At 28.8% G+C, this 22,983-nt stretch overlaps 1 protein-coding gene across 2 annotated transcripts in view; it reads left to right on the plus strand.

The window, feature by feature from the left end:
- ptc (protein patched) overlaps positions 1-22,983 on the plus strand; it is a 157,931-nt gene that overhangs the window by 60,645 nt on the left and 74,303 nt on the right. For both annotated transcript variants that reach the window (XM_075360804.1, XM_075360805.1), the window contains exon 2: positions 14,074-14,266. In XM_075360804.1, coding sequence (XP_075216919.1) covers positions 14,074-14,266 — 193 coding nt within the window. The remainder of the gene's footprint in view (positions 1-14,073; positions 14,267-22,983) is intronic.

Raw genomic sequence — 22,983 nt, forward strand, 5'->3', positions numbered from 1 at the left:
AATTACACGACTGGATGAACTCTTTTTCAGTATTATTATAATCAGAATAATGTAAGAATTTAAACAGATTTTAGGGGATTTTAAAGAAAATTATTGTATATTGTTTAAAATATAATACAGAACCTATTAAATTTATTCATTTTTTTCCTATGCAATTTATATTTTTATAATTGTATACAATGTCAACCGGTCGCCTACAATTTTATATGTTAATTTAAATTATTTAAGAACTACTACAGTAACAACAGTTTACTATGTATGAACAGGTTTTATAACGACCTACATTAACGGAAAAGAACTAAAGGAGTATAGTTAAAAAATAAAATTCATGATTAAGCTATCAGGATGCGCTAAAAACGTAGTTTTCCATGAATATGCTTAAAAGACTAAGTTAGTTGATCATATCAATTTTTGCCAGTCTTTCCGGTAAAGTGGAAGCGTTTCGGCCTTTCATCCGGAGGTCTTGGGTTCGAATGCTGGTGATGGGATTTTTCATAAGCTAAAAATTTACATTCCGTATTCCCATGCACAAGCTTCGAGCTTATATAGTGAATTATTAAAAAAAAATTAAGGTATCTATTTTATGAAAAATGAATAGCTAAGCTAACTGATTACTAAAAGTTTTTCAAATTTTTAATATTGTTAATTTGATATAAACGGAAATTTAAAAAGTAAAAACTAAAATAAGTAATAAAGATTGGGATTTGGAGAAAAAATATTTTGGAATATATTATGAGATTGCAACGGTTAGCACAGAATAGAAATGAGCAGAGAAGTACATATAACTAGTGAAATGATGATAAAATAAATCTATTTACTACAGATCTATTAAGTTCTGTTTTCTGCTTTTAGAAGCACAAATAAATTTTAATAAATGTATTACAATTTTTTTATTTATTTACTATCTGATGTTATTCAAAATAATAAATTAAATACAATAAATAAATTTGATAAAAAAATTAAAATTAGTTTAAACTGCTTTAATGAAGACCGTTATTCAACGAAAGTAATCCGACAGGAATTAGAGGTTTATTAATTTGTGTTAATGAACATATATTTTTAGTAAACATAATTGGTGTTATCTCTGCTCCACCGATAATTTTTTTTTATACGATTCTTTTAGGTAGATGATAAGTCTGTTGGGTTAAGATTTACTTTATCCTTAAAACTTATGAGTACTACTGAATTTGTTTCGGAGAAGGATGTATTAGTTATTATTTTTAATTAGATCAATTGGAAACTTTTTCGAAGTTAGTTAAACTTTCAAATTTCAATAATAAATCCTTTTAAAACAATGGATATCAATTAAGCAGCGTAATTGCATTTTATAATATTGTAGATTTCAGAAATTCGGTTAACTATAAATGGTTTAACAATAGCGATGGAAAACATTTGTTGTAGTAAATAACTATATCAAGTATTACATACATATAAAAATTATTCGGGCTTAATTTAATGCTGATAAAACACTCGCTTGTATGAATTATATTTTAAATGAGCGAGTATTTTATTCTGGAACTGTTGAATGATCTCTACATTACTCTTACTGGTTGTGTCTATACCGGCTTCAAGAAAGCCTTGTATAGCAGAACCTTGCTGGACAAAGATAGTTGAAAATAAAATACTACGGAACGTAACAAAAGCGCCGTGATTCGCGTGGAGTACACGATTACGTAGGAATTCCATACGTTCGAGAAGTGAACGTAACCTAGTTTGAGATATGTGTTCAGGCTGGAGAAGCGCGTTAATCATCTAGCTTTGAATTTACTTGACAACTGCGAGAATTAAGGAGGCTGAAAGGCTCCTTACATTATTTGGTTGATGGACTATTATGATGATGGAATTTGTTGGAGATACCACTTATAATTGTTTTATTTCATTGTTGGTTATTCAAGTTTATGGATGTTTAGGTTTATTGTTTATCTATGGTTATGTTAAAGTTAATATTAACTTATTATTTCATTATTGTTTATTTTATTATTTTATTGTTATTCTATTTGCGTATCCCGCTTGATTAATGATGTGAAGATTAATCCTTCATTTAACTATATTCTCTCTTTTACTTATAGGTTCAATATGAAAGCTAATTGTAAATAAATGAAAAAAATCAAATAAATGAGCGAATTCAATGTCTGGAAAATAAAATTTTACTTTCTAATTTGTTTCATTGTTTAATTTACTAATTTATATTCCGGATTAATTTTGGTTGTTTTTTTAAAAATTTATTTCATTATTTTTTGCAACCGGTTTCTAATAATAAAGTACATTTCCGTAAATTAGTAAAAACAATTTGTTTTCCGTTTATTGCCGAATAAAGAATTAAATCTTTTTTATAAGGTACTGTAGATGCAGAAGTAATGAATGGATAACATAAAGTTTCTACGTAATTTATTTATTTATTCTTTTTTTTAAGTATAAAAAAGCTGTTTATGAGTTTAAGGAAAGGAAATCATTGAAGTTTTCGATTATATTCTATGTTGAAGAACCTACCGCGAGGACGCGGGGGACAGTAGTGAAGGACAAACATAAAGAAAGGAGGGAGAAATAGTATAAGAGAAAGATAGTGGCAGGGAGTAAGGTGGACCAGCTCACGGTGTGGCCAGTTAATTGTAAATGAATGCTAGTAACACAAATCTCAGGACTCGCGTGTCGCGCGATGAGATTTTAAACCTCGACGTTATCTCCTAGTAATTTATGGTAATATGAATAAATTTAATTAACTACGGTTTACCTACCTTTTGAACCGGTCGGTGATTTCTCTGTGAAAAAAGAAAAATAATTAAACCCTTACCGTTGTTGTCAGTTATCAATTTTTACGTTGCTAATAACCTAATATTGTTTTTATATATATATGTATATATAAATAAAAAAATAGATTAAAAAATTCAATTTAAACGCAAAATATTATTAAAATGGTTAAAATTATTTTAAAGAATAAGAAATATTAATTATATTTTAATAAATTCAATACACGTGTATTTTAAAAATGTTATTATTTTTAAACGTAATGTAAAATAATTATTTTCCATTAGCATTAATGTTACGAGGTTAAATATTTCTAAACAACTTCGATAAGTAACATAATAATAGGTTTTTTTTTACTATTTATAAAACATTAAGTCTTAATAACTACAATAGATAATCTTAAACGCCGTTAGTGCATTTATAATACGCAATCAGTTTTATCTAAGTGTAAGAATTGATATGTCATCATGATGTAAATTATATTAATCTTATATTCATAAAAATGTTCTTATTATATGCTTTTTAATTTCTGTTTTCATTTCAGTTCTGTTCCTATTTATAAATTGTATTCAAATTTTATTTCTATACTGTTCTTTATAAACACTTTGTATTCGAACTCGTTATAAAGTTATAGATTGTACAACATCTGTCAGTTTCCTATATGTCAGACTGTTTTATCTAGAGTATTTAAAAGGGTACATTGTCGTTACAGTTTTACACAATGCATTTTAATGATGAAATATGTATTATTGGTAAATTATATTTGTAAGGTTGCTTTGCTATGTCATTACTATATTTAGATTTCGTCAATGAATAGCAATCATTAAAATCTATAACTATATAATATATATACAGAGAGAGAGAGAGAGAGAGAGAGAGTGAGAGAGAGAGAGAGAGAGAGAGAGAGAGAGAGAGAGAGAGAGAGAGAGAGAGAGAGAGAGTGCAAGAGAGAGAGAGAGAGAGACAGAGAGATTATGTGTGTCTCTCATTTTGTCACTTTATTTTTATTTTTTATGAAGCTGTAACGAAGGCTATTGATTAATAAAATTATTTAATGCTATATTATTATAATGTACTTTGTTATTTATAAAAATATTTTAAGTAAAATTAATTTTTTAATTAAATAGTTAATGTTATTTCATATTTAAACCACAATATAATTTTATTAATTATAATTATTTTGATGTTGATGATGTAATTATAAGAAAATAGTACATCATACAACGAGCCTGTAATGCTAGCCAGTAATGTACGATTGCGAAGTAAGTTACGACACGAACCTTGGCTGAAAAAAATGATGGGATTATTGATTCTAATCAATGATAGAATACACTGGATAATAAAGTACAATAAAATACATTGGAGGGACATGTAGATGGGAAAAATTTTGCAGGTAGCCAACGTTTGAATACTAGATCGTGGATACCGGTGTTCTTTGGTGGTTGGGTTTCAATTTCATTTAACCACACATCGTAGGAATGGTCGAACTGAGACTGTACAAGACTACACTTCATTTACACTCAAGCAGATCATCCTCATTCATCCCTTGAAGTATTATCTGAACGGTAATTACCGGAGGCTAAACAGGAAAAAAAAGGTAGGCAACGTTTGGAATATGTAAAACAAATTGTTAGGGATGTAGGATCTAAGGGGTATACTGAAATGAATTGACTGGCACTAGATAGGGAATCTTGGAGAGCTGCATCAAACCAGTCAAATGACTGAGGACAAAAAAAAGAATACATTTTATACATTTCTGTGGCGTAGGTCATTAGTAATAAGCTTTTCCTTTTCTTTAATATCGATCGGTCTTAAAATATTTCTACCCCTAAATCCGACATAATTAACAATAAACTTTGTAATATAAAAACTTAGTTTTCTATCGGTGTACTTTCAAATTAACCTCTGCTTGCTCACTACTAAATCGGATTAAAATCGAAGTAAAAAAATCTGATGTGGATACCACATGACTACCTTGTACGCCTATTAAATTACATACACATTTTTTTTAAATGAAAAGTACACAAAATTTTATTTCATTAATAACTTTGATATTTTTTCAAATTTTTTTTATTGTTATCATTGATTTATTATTTATCGTAAACGTTTTTTACAATAAAAGTTTAATAATTATTAATAAATCAATATATTTTAAAAAAAAAGTTAAGAAAAGGAGATGAAGTCGGAATTGAACCGATGTGCCTACCTCTTGTAAGATCCCAATATTTCATTAATTAAAACTTTATTTGGCTATAACTCTGAAAACAAATACCACTTATGATATATCGTTGAAAAGCTTTCTCAATGAGGACTTACTGCAGTTAAGAAAACGTCCAATATCCAAATATTTTGGATTTTGGGCTTTTTTGGACACTTTTGCTCCAGTTTATTGCAATGAAAAGAGGAGGTGCACAACTAGATGTTACAACATTCCTAAATCAGAAATTTCAACGGCTAATCGTTTTTGAGTTATGCGAGATACAAACGTACGTACGTACAGACATCGCGCCAAAACTAGTCAAAATGGATTCAGGGATGGTCAAAATACATATTTCCCTTGAAATCTGAAAACTTAGATTTTTCGTGATCATAATACTTCCTTTACTCTGTACAAGTAAGTAAAAAAATAACTGATGCATTAAACAATACTCGCTTCTGATCGATCACCGTTTGAAAATAATAGGCTTTTGATCGGTTGAACACCTGAATCATAATGAGAATCTGTTTCAAATGACCCTGATATAGTTTCCAGCCGCGTATTTCAAACGGTATTACAGCCGTAGAAAATTTTATTAGAAAACTATTTATTTCGTAGTATATAATTTATTAGACGTAATGATAGATTATGATGTGGATCGGAAACTCTTGTTTATAAAACTGTATACTATTATAGATAATTAAATCAAAAAAGAGAACACACAAAAAACTGTTAAATAAACCATTAACAGTAATCTAAAACTAAATGCATAATTTGTTAAATAATCAATATCATTGCTTAGTAAATTTTTCTAAAAATTAATAAATAAAACTATATAACAGAAGACTATTTTTGTCGTTATTTCTAAAAATTGTAAACAAACTTATTCCATCAATCAAAAATCAATTTCACCTGTAATCTCTAACGTCATCGTAAACTTGGTTTGCCTCCCCACCTTTACTTCGATACGTTGGTACCGTAAAGCCGCCACAGGAATCCTTTCTTCCAACATTCTATAATAATTGCATACTCCATTTTCTATTACTCTGTGATTTTATCATTAAAATCGTACCTAACTCCTTTCTTACATTGTCATTTTTTAATTTAGTATATCCTTTTGTTTTGTCGCTCTAAAATACAAATCTTTAAGGCATGTATCAAACAACGGTTTCTTACTGTTTACTCACGTCTCGCGCTCCATACTGCAAAATAAGCATTAAACGTCCTACAAAAAACTTCATTCTCCTGTCTACTCTGGTCTTATTTTACAGTTTACGATATTTTGCCCCCAAAAGAGCATTAATAATGGTTTAAAGATATTGATAATATTTATTAATTTTAATTTTTTTTGTATTTATGTTTATTCTAGCTAATTCCTTGTACCCACTGATAATATTGTTTGTCAGTCAAGATGGCAATCAAATATTACAATTTTATTTTTGTAAATAGTTATGCGTTTTTGATTTTATTTAGCATTACTTATTCTTTGTATTTTGTAATATTTATGTTTTAAACTATTGAAATTTTTATGGGCGAAAATAAATTTCCAATTTATTTACTATACTTATCATTCTTTGCTTTGCCGAAAATGATTTTTTACGTTTTAATTCTATGTAAAAACAAATAATTGTCTTCTTCAAATAATTATTGAATTAATTTTACAGTTGGCTGTAGTTTTTTGAATACCATCATCATCATTATTATTATTTTTATTATTAAAAATATTAAACAATGATTTTACTAAGTGTTTGTATAGGAATGTGTTTCATAATAGTAAAACATTACTTAAATATTTTGCGTTCTCTTTTAATAGTTAATATAGTAGAGTATGTGCAAAATGTTTTTAAGTTTTCTTCTTTCAAAGGTATAACATCTAATGGTTAAATTTTATTACCTACCGGTATATTTTATGCTTTTAAAAATGTTAAATAACAGCTATTAAATGTAAATTGGGAGGGGCGGTTAAGTAATTACTTCTAAATGAAATTAAGTTCTGGTACTCCTACTACTTTACGCTTTGTAATTGAACTTGTTCGTAGATTTATTTTGCCTTTCTACTAACTAATGGATTCCTCGTAGACATTTTAAATTTATTACGTGAAATTAAATTAACGCGTTATGTAAATTAACCTGTACTCTACCGCAGCATTACTAAATTTAAAAGTAGAACTGAGCCAAGAAATAGAAATTATTTTTTCTCGTCTTACCCAAATTTTTGGTCTTTATTGACATCCCCTGGATAACCTGGATTAGTTATTGGATCCCCTTTCTTCTCCCGGTTTTCTAATTGAGGATACGATTACCGTTGATGCAGGTTGACGGTCACATTTACTTTACTTATCTTTTCGATGCTACTATACTTCAATGATGTACCAAGTATTAAATTAGTACGACTAAGACCGCTGATAAGTAATCAATCCTAATTTTTTTTAAAATTAAAGTTAATGAAAAAAGGATTATTTTTAGATAAAAATTTCTGTTCACAAAAAAAGGTTCAAGACCCTGTTCTAGTAACTGCCGCTCTTCCTCTCGGGAGACTGAAGCATTTTACTCAGATGATAGTAACCCATTATTTAACAGTTTTGCTAAAATTTATGCTTTTCCTCTGAGGTTAAATTCATTTCAAGCTTCTTCTATTTATTTACTTATTTTATTAAGAAAAAAAATTACAAAGTTAATAATTATTGGAATTTTTATCGTTTTTTTTTTAAATTAATTTAACTTAAATAAAACTAATAATAAAGAGATATTTAAACAAAAAATTATGTGAAAGTTAAAGTTAAAATATCCACTTTCAAACAAATGGAAATTAAATTGCCTTATAGAAAAAAAAAGATTCAATTTGTAGTTTGATAACAGAATTAGATGACAAGGCTTTTTTGTATTGTACATTATCTTTGAATATAACTATCGATGAGATTACGTACCTATTTAAGATGGATGGGCATTTATCCATACCGTGTTTTTTTTAAATTGCTATAAGGAATATTCGAACTTGCAACCTTCAGATTAATTGATCATTTGTTTATTTATCAGCTTTACTTTTTTTTCATTCAACTTTCATGCTTTTTTGCTCTCTTAACAAGAAGGCTTCCATTGAAAAAAAAGAAAAGAATTATAATTCCCTAAAGATATTAATGTTTTTACGATAATGTAACATTATGTATAAATTTTTCTATATGTTTATTGAATTGGTTTAGTGTTTTACTGATCTAATAGGTTAGATATATATTATATCACAGAACCGAGGAAATCATTACTGGAATGCGTAAAGAATTTGAAAAGTTCGTGGTAGCCAGCCCACGAGATACTAAATGTTAGAGATACAATTTAAAGAAAACGTGCAACAGATCGTTATATTTCATGAAACTATCTACGTTACCTTCAGGCTACCTATGTTTTTGTTGCACCTTGCCGACGGCGGCGAGATGCTTTTGTTAAGACACATGGTGGAGATGTCTATGTCAGCAGCTGTTCCACTATCCTTTTGTTAATGACACCTTCCAAGAATGAAAATACAGTATATCCATAATAAAAACTACAACTGAGAAAATAAATTTCTTCATCATTTAATGCCGTGAGTTAAAAAAATAAAAAAAACCACTTCCGTGATTATATTGTATAAGAAATTCTTTTACTTAGGATTTACGTACATCTTCATCTGAAAAATAAAACATTGAAAAGAAGTTTTCTTTTTAATATAAAAGATTTTATTGATTTAATAACAAATTTTTTGTTTTCAGAATGATTTCAAATATAAATTCGAAAATAAAAAATAAACATTAAAATAATAGCTGAAAGTTGTTTAAAAGAGTTCGATACCATTTCTTAGAAAATGTTTTTGTAAATTAATAAATGTCACTTAGTGTTTATTTTTAGGAAAAAATTCTTATTACCTCTTTTAAAATCCTTTTTTTTTTATAATACTATAGAAAATGACCGAACAAGGAAATGATCAATCCAAACGGTAGAAATCAAAGTATTCATCCCTGATATTGTAGAAATTCCGAAAAAAATGTGTTGATAAACAGGTTTATATTAATTACATTAGATGTATTACTATTCTAACAGTAACGTATAGCTTTTTGTGCATGAAACCGGTAAAATTAATAATTAAAACTTTTATTTTCTATACTGGTAATACGAAAATATTTCATTGCTTTCTTTGTATTACGTTTACGCTTGAAATTTTCCATACGGTATAAAATTGAACTCATCTTCATAGTTGGAATATCATTGAATCTTGCAGATATATTGAGAAAAATTACTATTGTACTACGGGTTTTCAAACTGTAAGGTGATATACAACAAAAGCCTTATGTTAGACGCTCTAATTTTACCATTCTCAAAGATAAAATGGATCCTACACCGGGCTTATCGAGGAAATGAATATTCCAGTAGTTTTCTTTACTAAAAGGAATTTAGAGATGTATTCGGCGTACTGAAATACAGATTTATGTTTTCCTATAAGTAATAACTTCACTTTAGTGTACCAAAAGGGCTGGTTATTTAATGAACATCATTAATCTCAAAGAAAGCAACCGAGATAAGTTATTTTTTTAACTTAGCTGGTTTTCTCGTATTACAGGCACTGAAAGGTATAGGTAAATAACATAAACTAACAAATTAACGTAAAAAAGAAAACTATTTTCCCAATTTCTATGTAGAAAAACACATAATATACAATTTCAATAAACTATTCAATAAGGGATCTCATACAGCCTAAAATATGTATTTATTTTTTTACTATTAATCTTATTTTTCAAAATACAATCGTATCATTTCTTATATTTAAGCATAAGAATAGAGACATTCGATACGAATTTCCATATTTTATAAATAATTATTTTTTTGTATTATTTTATGAGTTAAAGAGATGAGACGAATGAATTTGAATCTGATTGTTTTTAATTACTTGTAATTAGGAAAAATATGTTGTTGCGTAATCTTTTTTAAATAAATGAAAAAAATGATTAAAATACAGGTAGATTCCATCAAAGAGACATTTATAAAAAAAATCTCTCTCTCTCTCTCTCTTTTCTGTTTAGCCTCCGGAACAACAGTCAGATATTACTTCAGACGATGATATGTAAGAATGTAAATGAAGTATAGTCTTGTACAGTCTCAGGTCGACCAATGCTGAGATGTGAGGTTAATTGAAACCCAACCACCAAAGGACACCAGTATCCACGATCGCATAAAAGTAACTGCCTTTACTAGGATTTGAACCTTAAAACTCTCGACTTCGAAATCAGCTGATTTGCGATGACGAGTTAACCATTAGATCAGCCTGGTGGGCTATACAAAAAACCTGTTTTGTATTATTCTACTCCTTTTTATTTAATTTTATAAATTAGTAAAAGTAATCTTATTTTATTTAACTTTCTATTACACAAGATAAATTTCTTATTAATTTATTCATTTTATGAGAAATTAAAAAATATATATATATATTGTTAAGTTAAAAATAACTGGAATTCAAAAATTGCTTCGTCGATCGATACTTAAAACAAATGTTCATTAATTAATTACGATTAAACGTTACGTTTATATTTACTCAACGTGGGCTAACATTTTTAAGTTTCTATAAAAGGAAGAAAAACAATGGTTTTTTTGTGAATTATTTAACTTGTAAACAATGTAACCTTTAACTGTATCTATTGTATGTTCAATATGATAACAAAAAATTGTTTTTAAATAATTCTTGGAAATGTGCCACACGTTTCAGGTTGTAGTAGTGTAATGCAAGTTGCATACATATGTTTATGCAGTCGTACAGGATTCCTACACTGTATTTAATTGTTGATATTGCGTATTTCTTAAACAGATAATTCTTCAACTTTTTTTTTTCTTTTGTAAACTAATGCAAATAAATTTAAACGTTTAATTTTAATCTTCAATCCATTTGTAACTAAATCTTAAATTTCTTTTATAATTATAAAATTGTTTTTTTTTGCCATAGATTAAAATACCTAAATTAAACTATACTTTTTTTAAATATTCTATACCTAAGATTATTCTAGAAAAAGTTTTTATTTTAACTCATCTTTTTTTTCTTTTGAATTTTTTTTAACAATTGTTTAACTTATTTTTGTATTATTATTATTATTAATTTTTTAGTTATTTTATAGTATTATCTGAGGTACTCTAATTTTTTATAAATTAAGAGAATATGTTTCCATTTTACTTTTATTTTTGCTTCTGAAAAAAAAAAAAATTACATAATCTATTTTTAAATATACATTACTTTTTGCGATTAAAGTATTCTATGCGGAAGAAAAAATTCACATGTTAATGATACTTGTAAATAGTTGTGAAAAAGTGTACATTTTGAATGCTTACGCGAGTGAAATTTAGAACATTATCTAAGTAATTTTTTATCTTCTAATTTATTAAACTTGATTATCTATTTTGGAGATATCAGAGAAACAACTGGAATAGAAAATTTTATAGTTAAAAAGGCCTGCGCGCAATATACTTCTTTTTTTTGTTTTGTTTGGCTCTATTTTTATTTACAATCTATTCCCTGCTTGTAAGGGACCATGCGTAAGTTAATAACAGTATTCACATGAAGAGAGGTCCGCAGCGAGGTCCCTCAATAAAATATACACAAGTCAGATAATTCACATATTTAAAGATTAGGTTCAATAGCATGAATAACACAGCAAGAAAAGCAATTTACATCACAACTAAAAGAAAAGAAAAACAGAACAGTAGTACAGTAACATGTCAAAGAGAAAATAATGAAACTAGGTTCCCCGTGAAGTAATCGAGATGACGTTCACCACTCAGTGATCCAACCCAAGAATTACGTAGACTCTCCCACCACGTGAAGGCGTTTCAGACGCCTTACATCCACGCTGTTGTTGAGAAGGTTTAGATATAGAGGATAGTTCGCCAACTAACAAAACCGTTGGTTTTCCGTGTAGCAATCTTAATAAATCTACTAATCAGTAGAGTTGGGTGATCATCTTGGTGAATAAGTCTATTAGGTTTCCTATTTGCCGTACCAGTAATTCTATATTTTTTGATAGTTTCTCTAGTTTATGGTCTAGCATTCCCACACTTACGCCGCAGGCACTACCTACCAAGGTTCCTAACTACTCTTTGTTCTTGTGCTGGAAAATTGGTACTGCTTGAGACAAATCAAGCTGACCGTTTCACTTCAGACTCTAGCGGAGTAGTATACTTAGAATTATGACGCATCTCTTGCCTCTGTTTCATTTCCAGGATTTCTCTATACACTCTGTAACCTTTGTAGTCGGCAAGATGATCTGATCGGCGGTGTCCGCGAGTATATTCGTTTTAATCTCAAACGTTTTAACTTCACTTAGACTTACGTTGCGTGTGAACCAAACGTATATTTTTTAATTGATTCTAAACTGTGTCGCATTATATATTCAAGGAATGTCTGATTTGAAAGTTTACAAATCCCATCGTTACTTTTTTTTTTTTAAGCTCTTATTCTGTCTCAAAATAATCTGTAAGCCCCAGTTCAATTCTACAATTAAACTCACTCCGACCTATCCTTGCTAATAGTTTTCAATTACAGTATCATTAATTGAATCCTAACAAAAAAATTTTTATACCGGTATATTTTTATAAGGGCTATAAATTAGTTTTTCTTTTGAGTAGATCTGAACTTGGGTTGTGAGACATCTGGAAAACCTATAATCACAGCTGATTACAAACCGCTGATGATGCGAACCACTTATAAAGAAGGGAACGTAAATCACATAAACAATAACCCCGTAAGTGTACATAAAGACATTTTTATCATTCACATGCCGAAACAAATTGTGACATCCTCCTTCAGATGTTCATTAGTTGATCACGTCAGGAACTTTTGTTTAATTATCTAAAATATGATTGATTGTAATGAATGTGACCGGTTCTGTAATGTAATTTTTTATCGGTAAGACAGTTTATTCTTTATATTTCTTGATTCTTAATTATATTTGCGATCGTTTCATTAAAATATTCGAAATTAGCAAATAATAGGTCTTAATTCGCTGTGAATAAGTAAATTTTACGATGAATTATTCAATTATGAATTTGTTTGTAATTTTATGGCGGGTTAATTGTTTTACTGTAATTAAAACGATTATCGTTTGTCGGCAGTTTGAATATCGTTTAAGATATTGTTAATTGGAATTCACGGTAGTTAGACCGGTAGGTGTGTAGTCATAACACTTGACACGGGTTGCCCGAGCGCTTAATATTAATTTTATTATTCGGTATATCATAGCGTTCATAAATTCGGTGGCAGGGGATAAGGTCGTAGAGAGGGGGGAAAGTTCGGGCTCAGCGGTGGAGCGAGGTAAAGGCGGCTGCTCCTTGGGTGGCCTGACGTCTGACCGTCCAGTGTTGCCAACTCCCGTATATCTTTATTCTTGATGTCTTCATAGAATACGGATCCTTTCAAACTTTTACCTCTAATCGTGTAATATATTATAGTTTTATTAATAATTTATGATACGGATCAGTAAATCCCGGTCCTTTTATCGTTTTCCGTTTATTACATATAAATTACTAACCGTCTTCTAATTAAATGAGTCGTTCCTTTCTAATTGTTTACCGAGTTAATCTATCGTACAAACAAACTGAATTAATTAACCTAAGTTGTCGCATGATGGACATTAATTTAAAAAAATTTGATGTACCATCATAATGTTAAAACATCCATGTATTGTTGTTAATGAAGATTTCTATTACGCTTTTCATTTAATTGAATCAAAATATTATTTTATTAGGTTTTTTCTTTATTACGTATGTATGTATGCACATATTTATGAGTAAAAGTTATCGTTAAATTGAATTTTAATGTAACAGCGGTCATGATTGTCTTGGCCTGTATCGGATTTTAACGTAAAACGTTGAATCTGATTCGTTCTCAATATAACATATGATATTCACTATCAATTCCATTTGAATATGAATAAGAATCCTATTAAAATTAATTATGAATAATTGCCTTTTATTAATTAGACTTCGATGAAATAAACGAATAAAATTAATAAAACTATTTTATTAATTTACTGCATTCGGTTATTAATCGTATTTTAATTAAAATTAATAATTAATTAACTAACACTTATACTGAAGTAATTATTTTATGTTATCTTTTACAGGGCAAGGCGGAGGGTCGGCGTACTGCTCTGTGGTTTCGCGCCAAGCTTCAAGCACATTTGTTCCAATTGGGTTGTTTCTTACAGTGTCACGCCGGAAAAGTCCTTTTTGTCGCTATCCTAGTCCTTTCATCTTTTTGTGTCGGACTGAAATCGGCCGTTGTACATTCTAAAGTCGAACAGCTGTGGGTTGAAGGTAAGGCATTTTTTTAAAAATATTCTACGAATCAAAACTAAAACTACATAAATTTAAAAACAAAAATAGAATTTATCGCTTTTGTCATTATATTTGTAATGATAGTGTCGCTTCTATAAAAAAATCAAATCTAAACTTTAGATTGCGAAAGAATATGTATCTGGGTAGCCCGGATACGGGTGGACATCCGTTTCCTTTCTATTCTTATATTTATCCCCCTCTTATAACGATATTATTTTCTTAATTGTACTTTTATTAAATGAGAGGAGAAGTACCGGATAAAAGCCCTTAATAAATGATATTTTATATCGGTATCTATAGTCCTTTAAAAAATTCATTTTACCTCATCAACCCTTATCACCAGCACATACGCGTATACACTTACAGAAGCTCGTGCGCACGAAGATTCGCGCCTTGAAAAGCACGCCTACAACCTTTATCTCATCATTAAACGCGTGTAGAATAAATAAATAAGATCTTAAATCAACGGATTTAGTTATAATCTTGTCGGAAGTTAAAAAAAAAAATCAATATATAAATAAGCTAAAATGATGAATTGGAAGATGTTTGCAGACTGTAATTATAACAATTATTATTATTATTTTTTTAACACACTGCAGTATATATTAGGAATAGCTGGTCTTTATTTGATTTCCTAAGGTGGTGGATTGTTTATTTGTATAAAAAATACTATCAGTTAAATATTACCGTTTTTTAGTTCCGTTCTTTATTTTTCAAATATAGTTGGTTTTTTAATTTAATTTCATTATTTGAATTTGGATTAAGGTTATATCAATTCAAATTAGTTTTTTTGTCACTTATATAATGTTACATTTAAATATGATAAAAGTTATATTGAATATTAAATTTACGAGTAAGCAAAACAGAATAATTCGCGACACACTGTGAATTAAAATAATTTATTTTTTCTTTGATTTGATCTTAATTACAAAAAAAAAGTTTTATTACATTTGTAATAATTCAAAATTACGTTTTATTTTAAATTTAGTATAATTTTTTTAAGTTTTTAAAATTAGACATTTATTTAATTTTGCAATTCGTGTTGTTTTATTTAAAAATAAATAAAGATACATCATTTTTAGTGAAATATTGTTTGTTACTTGAAATCAATTATAAATAGTCCGGGTAATATGACTTTCATTATGGTAAATTTATTTTATAAGAATGTATAATATTTTCTCCAAATTAAATGTAACCTGAAAAAACAGAAAAAATTGAGATACCCTTTTTGGCAAAGGTGTTAGATTACTTTCCTGTTAAATTGAAGGTCCTAGGTATGATTCCTGTCTAGTGAAGTCTGAAAAATGTATAACGAATCAATCTGACTTATTCGCTAATGCCCTCAATAGTTGTTGACATTTTATTTTTTTTTATTTTTAAAGTGTACGTTGCAATCTATTTAACTAGTGAACAATAAGCAACCCCCTGTGGCCCAATGAAATGAAGATGATATATACGAGATGACATGAAAATGAGGTGTAGTCTTGCACAGGCTCAGGCCATTTGTGAGACGTGTGGTTAATTGAATCCCAATTACCAAAGTACAATGGTATCTACTGTCTAGTATTCAAATCCGTATAAAAACAACTAACTTTTACTAGGATTTGAATCTCATCCACTTACCTACCGGGTTGGTCTAGTGGTGAACTCGTCATCACAATCAGTTGATTTCAAAGTCGAGAGTTCTAAGGTTCAAATCCTAGTAAAGGCAGTTACTTTAAATGGATTTGAATATTAGATCGTGGATATCGGTGTGTTCTTTGGTGGCTGGGTGTCGACTAACCACACATCTCAGGAATGGTCTACTTGAGACTTTACAAGACTACACTTCATTTACATTCATACAAATCATCCTCTGAAGTAATACCTTGCGGTGGTTCCGGAGGCTAAACAGAAAAAAGAAAGAAAAAAGGATTTGAATCTCAGAACCTTCGACTTCAAAAATCAGCTATTAAACAACCGATTTGCTACGATTTATTTACCACTAGACCAGCTTTTAGTGGACTAGTTGCCATTTCAAACTTATATAATAAAAAATCATTAATAAATTCATGTACACAAAATTTAAGTATTCAGATAAAATTATTGTATTTTTATGACATATAATTTATTTATTTATGATAAGATTACGTTTATCTCTTAAATTGATTATAAACTATTATTTTTTGTATACTTTGAAACATAATATTTTTATCTTATATCAAGATATACTGGATTTCATATTGGCGTTCATATTTTAAATCAACACTTGATGGGATTCCTGAAAGGGATTGAAATTTTCTTACGCGTAAATATTACTGAGATTAGCTCATTTAATCCTATTTAATGATCTAAATAATAATTATAATTTTATATTTATTATGTTCTGTACTAAATCATATAAATACTTTGTATTTAAAAACAAAAACCTGCATTGATTAGAACAGGTAGAATGAAGTAAAAAATAAGAAAAAAACGGAGAACTACTAAACCACATAAAAAAAGTATATTTACATTCTTCAATACAGAATTATTTCCTACTGCATTTTGTTTGAATTGAGCTGTAGGAAAGAAGATAATTTACTTTATTTCGTTTCGTTTGTTCCAGTAAACAATTGTGTAAAAATATTACTTTATTACTACATCGAAAGGATCCTGTTTTGTATTGAAGTAGGTAGGTCGTTTAGTTGTCTCGCTTGCGTGTGTGCATGCGTGTACGTAGTATTACGTGTATAATATATTTTTATATATTGTACTAGTATACGGTGTGTATGTGTGTATGTGTGTATGTATGTTTTCGGTCAGGCTAGTAGAAGAATACAGGCCACACACGATGCTCCTCCGAGGTGGTCTGTGCTGCAAAGTCCCGCAGCTATTTGGAAATTATTGCCTAAACTCTTGAGCTCAGTCTATTCTAAATTCTTTACGTACGAAGTACAGGCGATTAATATCGATATAAGAACGTATGATCGTGTGTAGACATAGTTTTTAATAAGTAGTCCTATACGCCGAATCTATAAGTTAAGATTGTTTGGTTTAAAATAACTAGTAGAATAAAAGTTTGATTTTATTTTTAATTTGTTAATTATTAGCGAAAATGACTTTTTCAGATTTAGTTGTAAAAATTTATCCGTTATCAAAACTTACGGTACGAATTATTTATTTTTTACAAAATTAATTAATGAGGTATTAAGTTTCAAATGATCCTAGTATTATGTTACGTCAGAAATCCGGAAATCTTTTTGTTCATCTGTACGTCAGTACGATAGCAATCATTCAGTTATAATGTAGGAATTTAAAACCTGGCTTAAATTATTACCTGCCCACGAATAAAATTTAAAAAACCAACAGGACCGTTTTAAAACATTAATGTTAATTTAGCTTAGCAAAATGTCTTATCGTGTTTTTTAATTAATTTTAACTATCTCTTTTTATTATTTAAAAAAAAATGTATATAATTTATTTTATATTCCAAGATTAATTAAAAAATCACTTGATGTTTTATGAGAAAATATGCTTGAATTAATTTTTTCACACGTGACCCAAACCGGAATGACCATCTCACCGTAGGATTAAGTTAGATTATTCTGAAACTTTTCCGCAATGTTTCATCATTCGGGATCATGTCTAAGGTAATAAAAGAATGAACAGAATGAAATAAAATCAAAAACTTTATTCCGTAAAAGACAGAGAAATTCTCTTACCAAAAGTCTGTAGCAGTCGACCATACATGTAAAAACATGTGAAAGCTACCTAAGATATGATTTTTTTTTTTGATGGCTGCTATAAACTATTGTGGAAGCCTATATTAAGAAAACGTTTTGTTTTTAACCTCTTAAACCGTATTAAATTAACACTAACAGTAGTATTTAACGTTATGCCATTTTACTGAATGATTATTATATTTTAAACAGTCTATTTATTGTTTTAATTTAGCTCATGTTGTATATGTCATTTAACATTTTTTTTAAATCGTTCCAAATAAAATTACTTTTAACTCAAGATGTATCCGAATATCATTTTTTCGGAACGGTGTAATTTTACTGTAAAAATCATGCGAGCGTCATTTGAGAATATGATTAGTGCGAATTAACCTTAGCATTATATCTCATTAAATATGATGTATTTATGAACTTTAACGCCAACCATTCAACTGCATAAATCTTTCCTCCACTCGGCCAGATACTAGCGAGGTCACATAATTTTAAAATGTATCTTTTGTTAGAGTAGATGTGAAAGTATAAGGTGGATTAAAAACCTGGTATTGTTAATTGTTAATCTATATATAGCGAAAATGTTTTGAGAATTTATTCAACTGTACTAAAGTAAGGATCGAGAAATACAACAAATACTAGACCTTACTGGAAAACGCTACATTTCACGTACTGAAAAGTCATCCGACTGTTGAGTCTCATGAAACGCTGTTCCTATGGTTACATGGGAAATTTGTAATTTTTAATAAGCTGAGAGAACGGTTGTTAATGAAAATGAAATCTAAGTTTGTTAATAATTTTAAAGCTTGTCTTTATGTCGACTGTTACTCATCTAATTTTTTGTAGGTTTCTGGATCGTTACTTTGACTATATATATTTGCATGTTTTTTCGGGTAGTATGTTTCTTATTATCAGTCGTGTATTTCGAAATCATTCGGACCGTATTTATCGGGAATCATAATCGATGTCGAATGAATGAATTCAAGGATATTTTATAGATTATGAAATCATTCTTTGCTATTAATTAAGTCAGGGTGCGGTTATTTTTTTATCATGCAGTTGATATCGCTCGAAGGGAGAATTGATTTTAGAGAGGGGGTTAAGGTTCGAGCGGCGGAGAAGTCGCGACGGAGGTGTAATGGCATATTTTAAAACGGGCACAAGACTGGATCGCGCGGGTGGTCCGCCCGGTCCAACAGAAGCCACTAGTAAGTCGTACCGTTCTGCAATACACTCTTGTTTATTGTGATCTATAGCCGTGGAAGTGAGTTATTAGCCACAACATTCTGTGTAATTATACGGTTCGACTTCGGTGATGTTGTTTTCTGTACTTTTTTAACCCCTCCCTTACCTTTTCTCTATCTCTTTCCGATAAATACATATTTCTCGGAAGGGCGGTAGAGGTTACGATTAAACAGGAGAATTGTAATTTGAGTTGTTCTTTATTTTCAAACCTCTCCCTTCGGGCAGTTTCTAAGCGGGTGGAGTGCGGCTGTCTTTTGGCCTGTCAGATAGCGCATACCTTCTCATTCAGCCTCCGATCTCTAAATATACTGAGAAAGAGGGCCGATACCTGTTTCTCAGAAAAATAAAATCGGTGTTTTTATTATTTTTACAGGTATTTTTCTGTTTTGTATCCTTTTCTTTAATAATAAAAGTTGATATACGATAATTTTTAAAGAAAAAAATTAGAATTTATTAATATATTTTATTAGTTTTCAGAGAACAGTTACGCGAGTAGGATTATACATTAGATTAATAATATAATGAAGTAGATAGTCCTTTACTTTATAACAACAACGTTTTATGAATAACAAGAATTGTAATTATCACGGGTGTAAATAGATTGTATTTACAATCGTTCTACAAACATTACTTACACATTTTTACAAACATACTTTCTAATTTAGAAAGTAATGTTTGTGTCATTACTGAATTAGTATTGTAATTTTGTTCCGTTTAACAAATCAGATTCGTAGTTCGATCACAGTTAATACAAACTTTGATCGAATGAATCCGTTTAATCTAGAGTTATCTACGATATGCATTTATTCTAGAGGTTTTTTATCGATAAAAAATTCACGGTAAATTAGTTTCCTCTGAGCTAAAATATCTTACACGATTCATAATTTGTAATTTAATTTGCGTGTAAACTTTTTAGTTATATTAATAATTTGAAAAATTTCTTATACGCTTTATACTGTGCATTTTATTTATGCTATTAATACTTTATTGCGGATTACCGTTTTCATCTTGTTTTCAGTTAAACGTGATCTTAAAACTAAGACGTGTATTTTTAGTAGGTTTTTCAAACGTACTAAATACTGTACGTGTGTTTACAAACTGTACTAAATATATATTTATACAATGTAGTTACAGTATATAGTATACTTATTCACTTATTCATGAAGAAATATGGGAATTATAAATCTTTTCTCTTATTTTTAAAAAATGAACAGATCTATAAATATATAATATTAGACATTTTTCAATTAATTAGAATATTGGAATTTTTATTATCTATTGCTTTATTTATTTATTACTTACTATCAGTTTCCTCTTTCCTAATAAATTTTCTGACCTCTTTTCATAGGAAATATACTGATGTCTGATTTATTAAATTTTGTTTTATATGTATTAATACATATAAAACAAAATTTAATTTAGTTAGTTTAGTTAGTTAATTTAGTTAGTTCACTTACTAACAGTTATTATTACAACAGCATGTATATTATATTTTAGAAAAAAGGCGGGCCACAGGCCCGCCACGAAAATGTTACACGGTTTCTGTTTCTTTGCACATGATTTTGTTAAATACTTTTGCCAATTGCAACTAAATAACGTTCATGAATTTAGTTACTAACGACAACAAACATTTTTACAACGAAAGCTTCAAAATCCTGAACATTTTTAGCTTGAGTTCTGATTTTTAAAACAGCTCTAACCCCGATTTTTTTCCTTTTTTATCCTCAAAACACAAATATAATTTTAAATAAATCCGTTCGTATCAAGAAGCTTAAATCGTTCGAACGAATGAATCGTTCGTACGTTGCGCGCAACCATCCGGCGCTCCACCATTGGTCCGCTCTGCGCCAATAGCAGTTAAAAATTAAAATGTGAGCACATACGACACACAAACAAGCCCACGCAGTTTTTTTTTTATGGAGAAAGAAGATTATTAAAATCGTCATAACTGTGGGAAAAAAACCATTATTTCAATAACAAAATTTTACTCGTTTACCGAGAAGTAAAATATTTAACTTGCTCATATTTTAATTCTTAAAAAATATGCTTACGCTTTGCTTATACTTATGTTAATACTAGTTAAGTAAACTCTTCCCTAAAATTGTAAAGTTACAGTTTGACTTATGTCGCAAGAAGTTCAGCTCTGTCTTTTAGCTTTATGTTTTATTGTAATTTGAATATATAAAATTTTTACTGAATTTAGATAAGTTTTTTTTTAACTGAAAAGAAGGTATGTATGTCTAAGCTGAAAAAGTTCATTCATTTGAAAATAAAATCGTGAACAGTTTTTTTTTTTGTTTAGAGTAACACAAATTATTGATTTTATTAAATTTTACTGGTTTTATTTTAGAAGATTTTTGTTTGTTTTATTTTTTTAAACACTACCGATAAAAAAAAGTTAGTCTTCTATTTATGAGATATCTTGTGGTTCATGGAGTCACACAGTCGTAGTAGATTATTTCTTCATTGATAATTTAGCATGATGTTTTACTCGAAGTATTGTAGAAATTGTGTGATATACATAAAACTTTCCATAATTTTTTTGGTAAAATTTTTTGTAGGTTGTTACTATTCACTAATTAATGATATATTAACAGAAAAAAAAAATGAACGATTTGTTTTTGTGATCACCAGTTTGCCTTACGTATTAGGACAATTTAAAGCATTTATTTTACACGTAATAAAAACTAATTTTACACTTTTACTCCTCGTTTTGTATAAAGTTAAATTAATTTATTTGCAGCAACAACTATTAGAGTCAACATTACTTATTATCGTTAATTGTTCAGGATATAAATATTAAAAAAAGAAACACGCTTATTATCCAGTTTGTTAGAGCATTAATATAGCATGCAGTTAACGCTTGTTTCATTGTTAATGGCTCGTGTAATAGTAATTGCGTTTATACAAGTATTATATGTTTGTTCATTTGTGTATTGCAATTGTCCTCTTTTTTGTCGCTTTTTATTTTCGCTTAATGCTATGCTAGCATGAAACGTTATATTTTATATGCTAACTCGCAGCGTTCTCTTCTGTAACGGGTTTAAAACTCGTTTTAATAAAATTAATGTATTAGAAGGGTAGTTTTATGTGTTAAATCTGTAAAAAAAATTGTTATTGTTGTTTTAAATCGACGATTTCTAGTAACCGCAAACCACAATCAGGACTCGTGCAAACGCGATTGCCCACACACGTGCACGTACATGCTGTATGACTGTTACACGTCAGTAAAAATAGATTTATGTAAATTTTTCAGCTTAGTATATTTGTATTTATATTCATATACTTAGGTATTTCTAATTTCTAATTCAAACCTCATTGTGAAGGAATTTATAAGTTGAAAATAAAGTACGTATTTGCTCAATGTAACTTTCAAACATTTATTTTTAATCAATCTTGTGTAAACTTAGGTGTCTACAGTATTATTATATTAATTTCAGCTAACAGATTCCTGTTGAAATTTGGTTTAATTTAAGCTTATAGTAGATTGATCATTCGTGGTTCGAATGAATGATCTAAATAACTATTAAGTAGTTAATTCACTAGTTGGAAAAAAAAGATTATTTATATCATTTTTTCAAAATATAGAGTTAAAATATTATGTTTACAATTAGCAGTTAAATGACACAAGAACATAAAGGTATTAACAAAGGTGTTATTCAATTTTTCCGGTATTTGAACAGAGCTTAAAATTCTTTTGCTTATAATAAAAAAACATATTCTACGTAGTTTAACTTGTTATATGAATAAGAAATTATA

The sequence above is a fragment of the Lycorma delicatula genome, chromosome 3 (assembly GCF_047948215.1).
Source record: "Lycorma delicatula isolate Av1 chromosome 3, ASM4794821v1, whole genome shotgun sequence".
Taxonomy (NCBI): domain Eukaryota; kingdom Metazoa; phylum Arthropoda; class Insecta; order Hemiptera; family Fulgoridae; genus Lycorma; species Lycorma delicatula.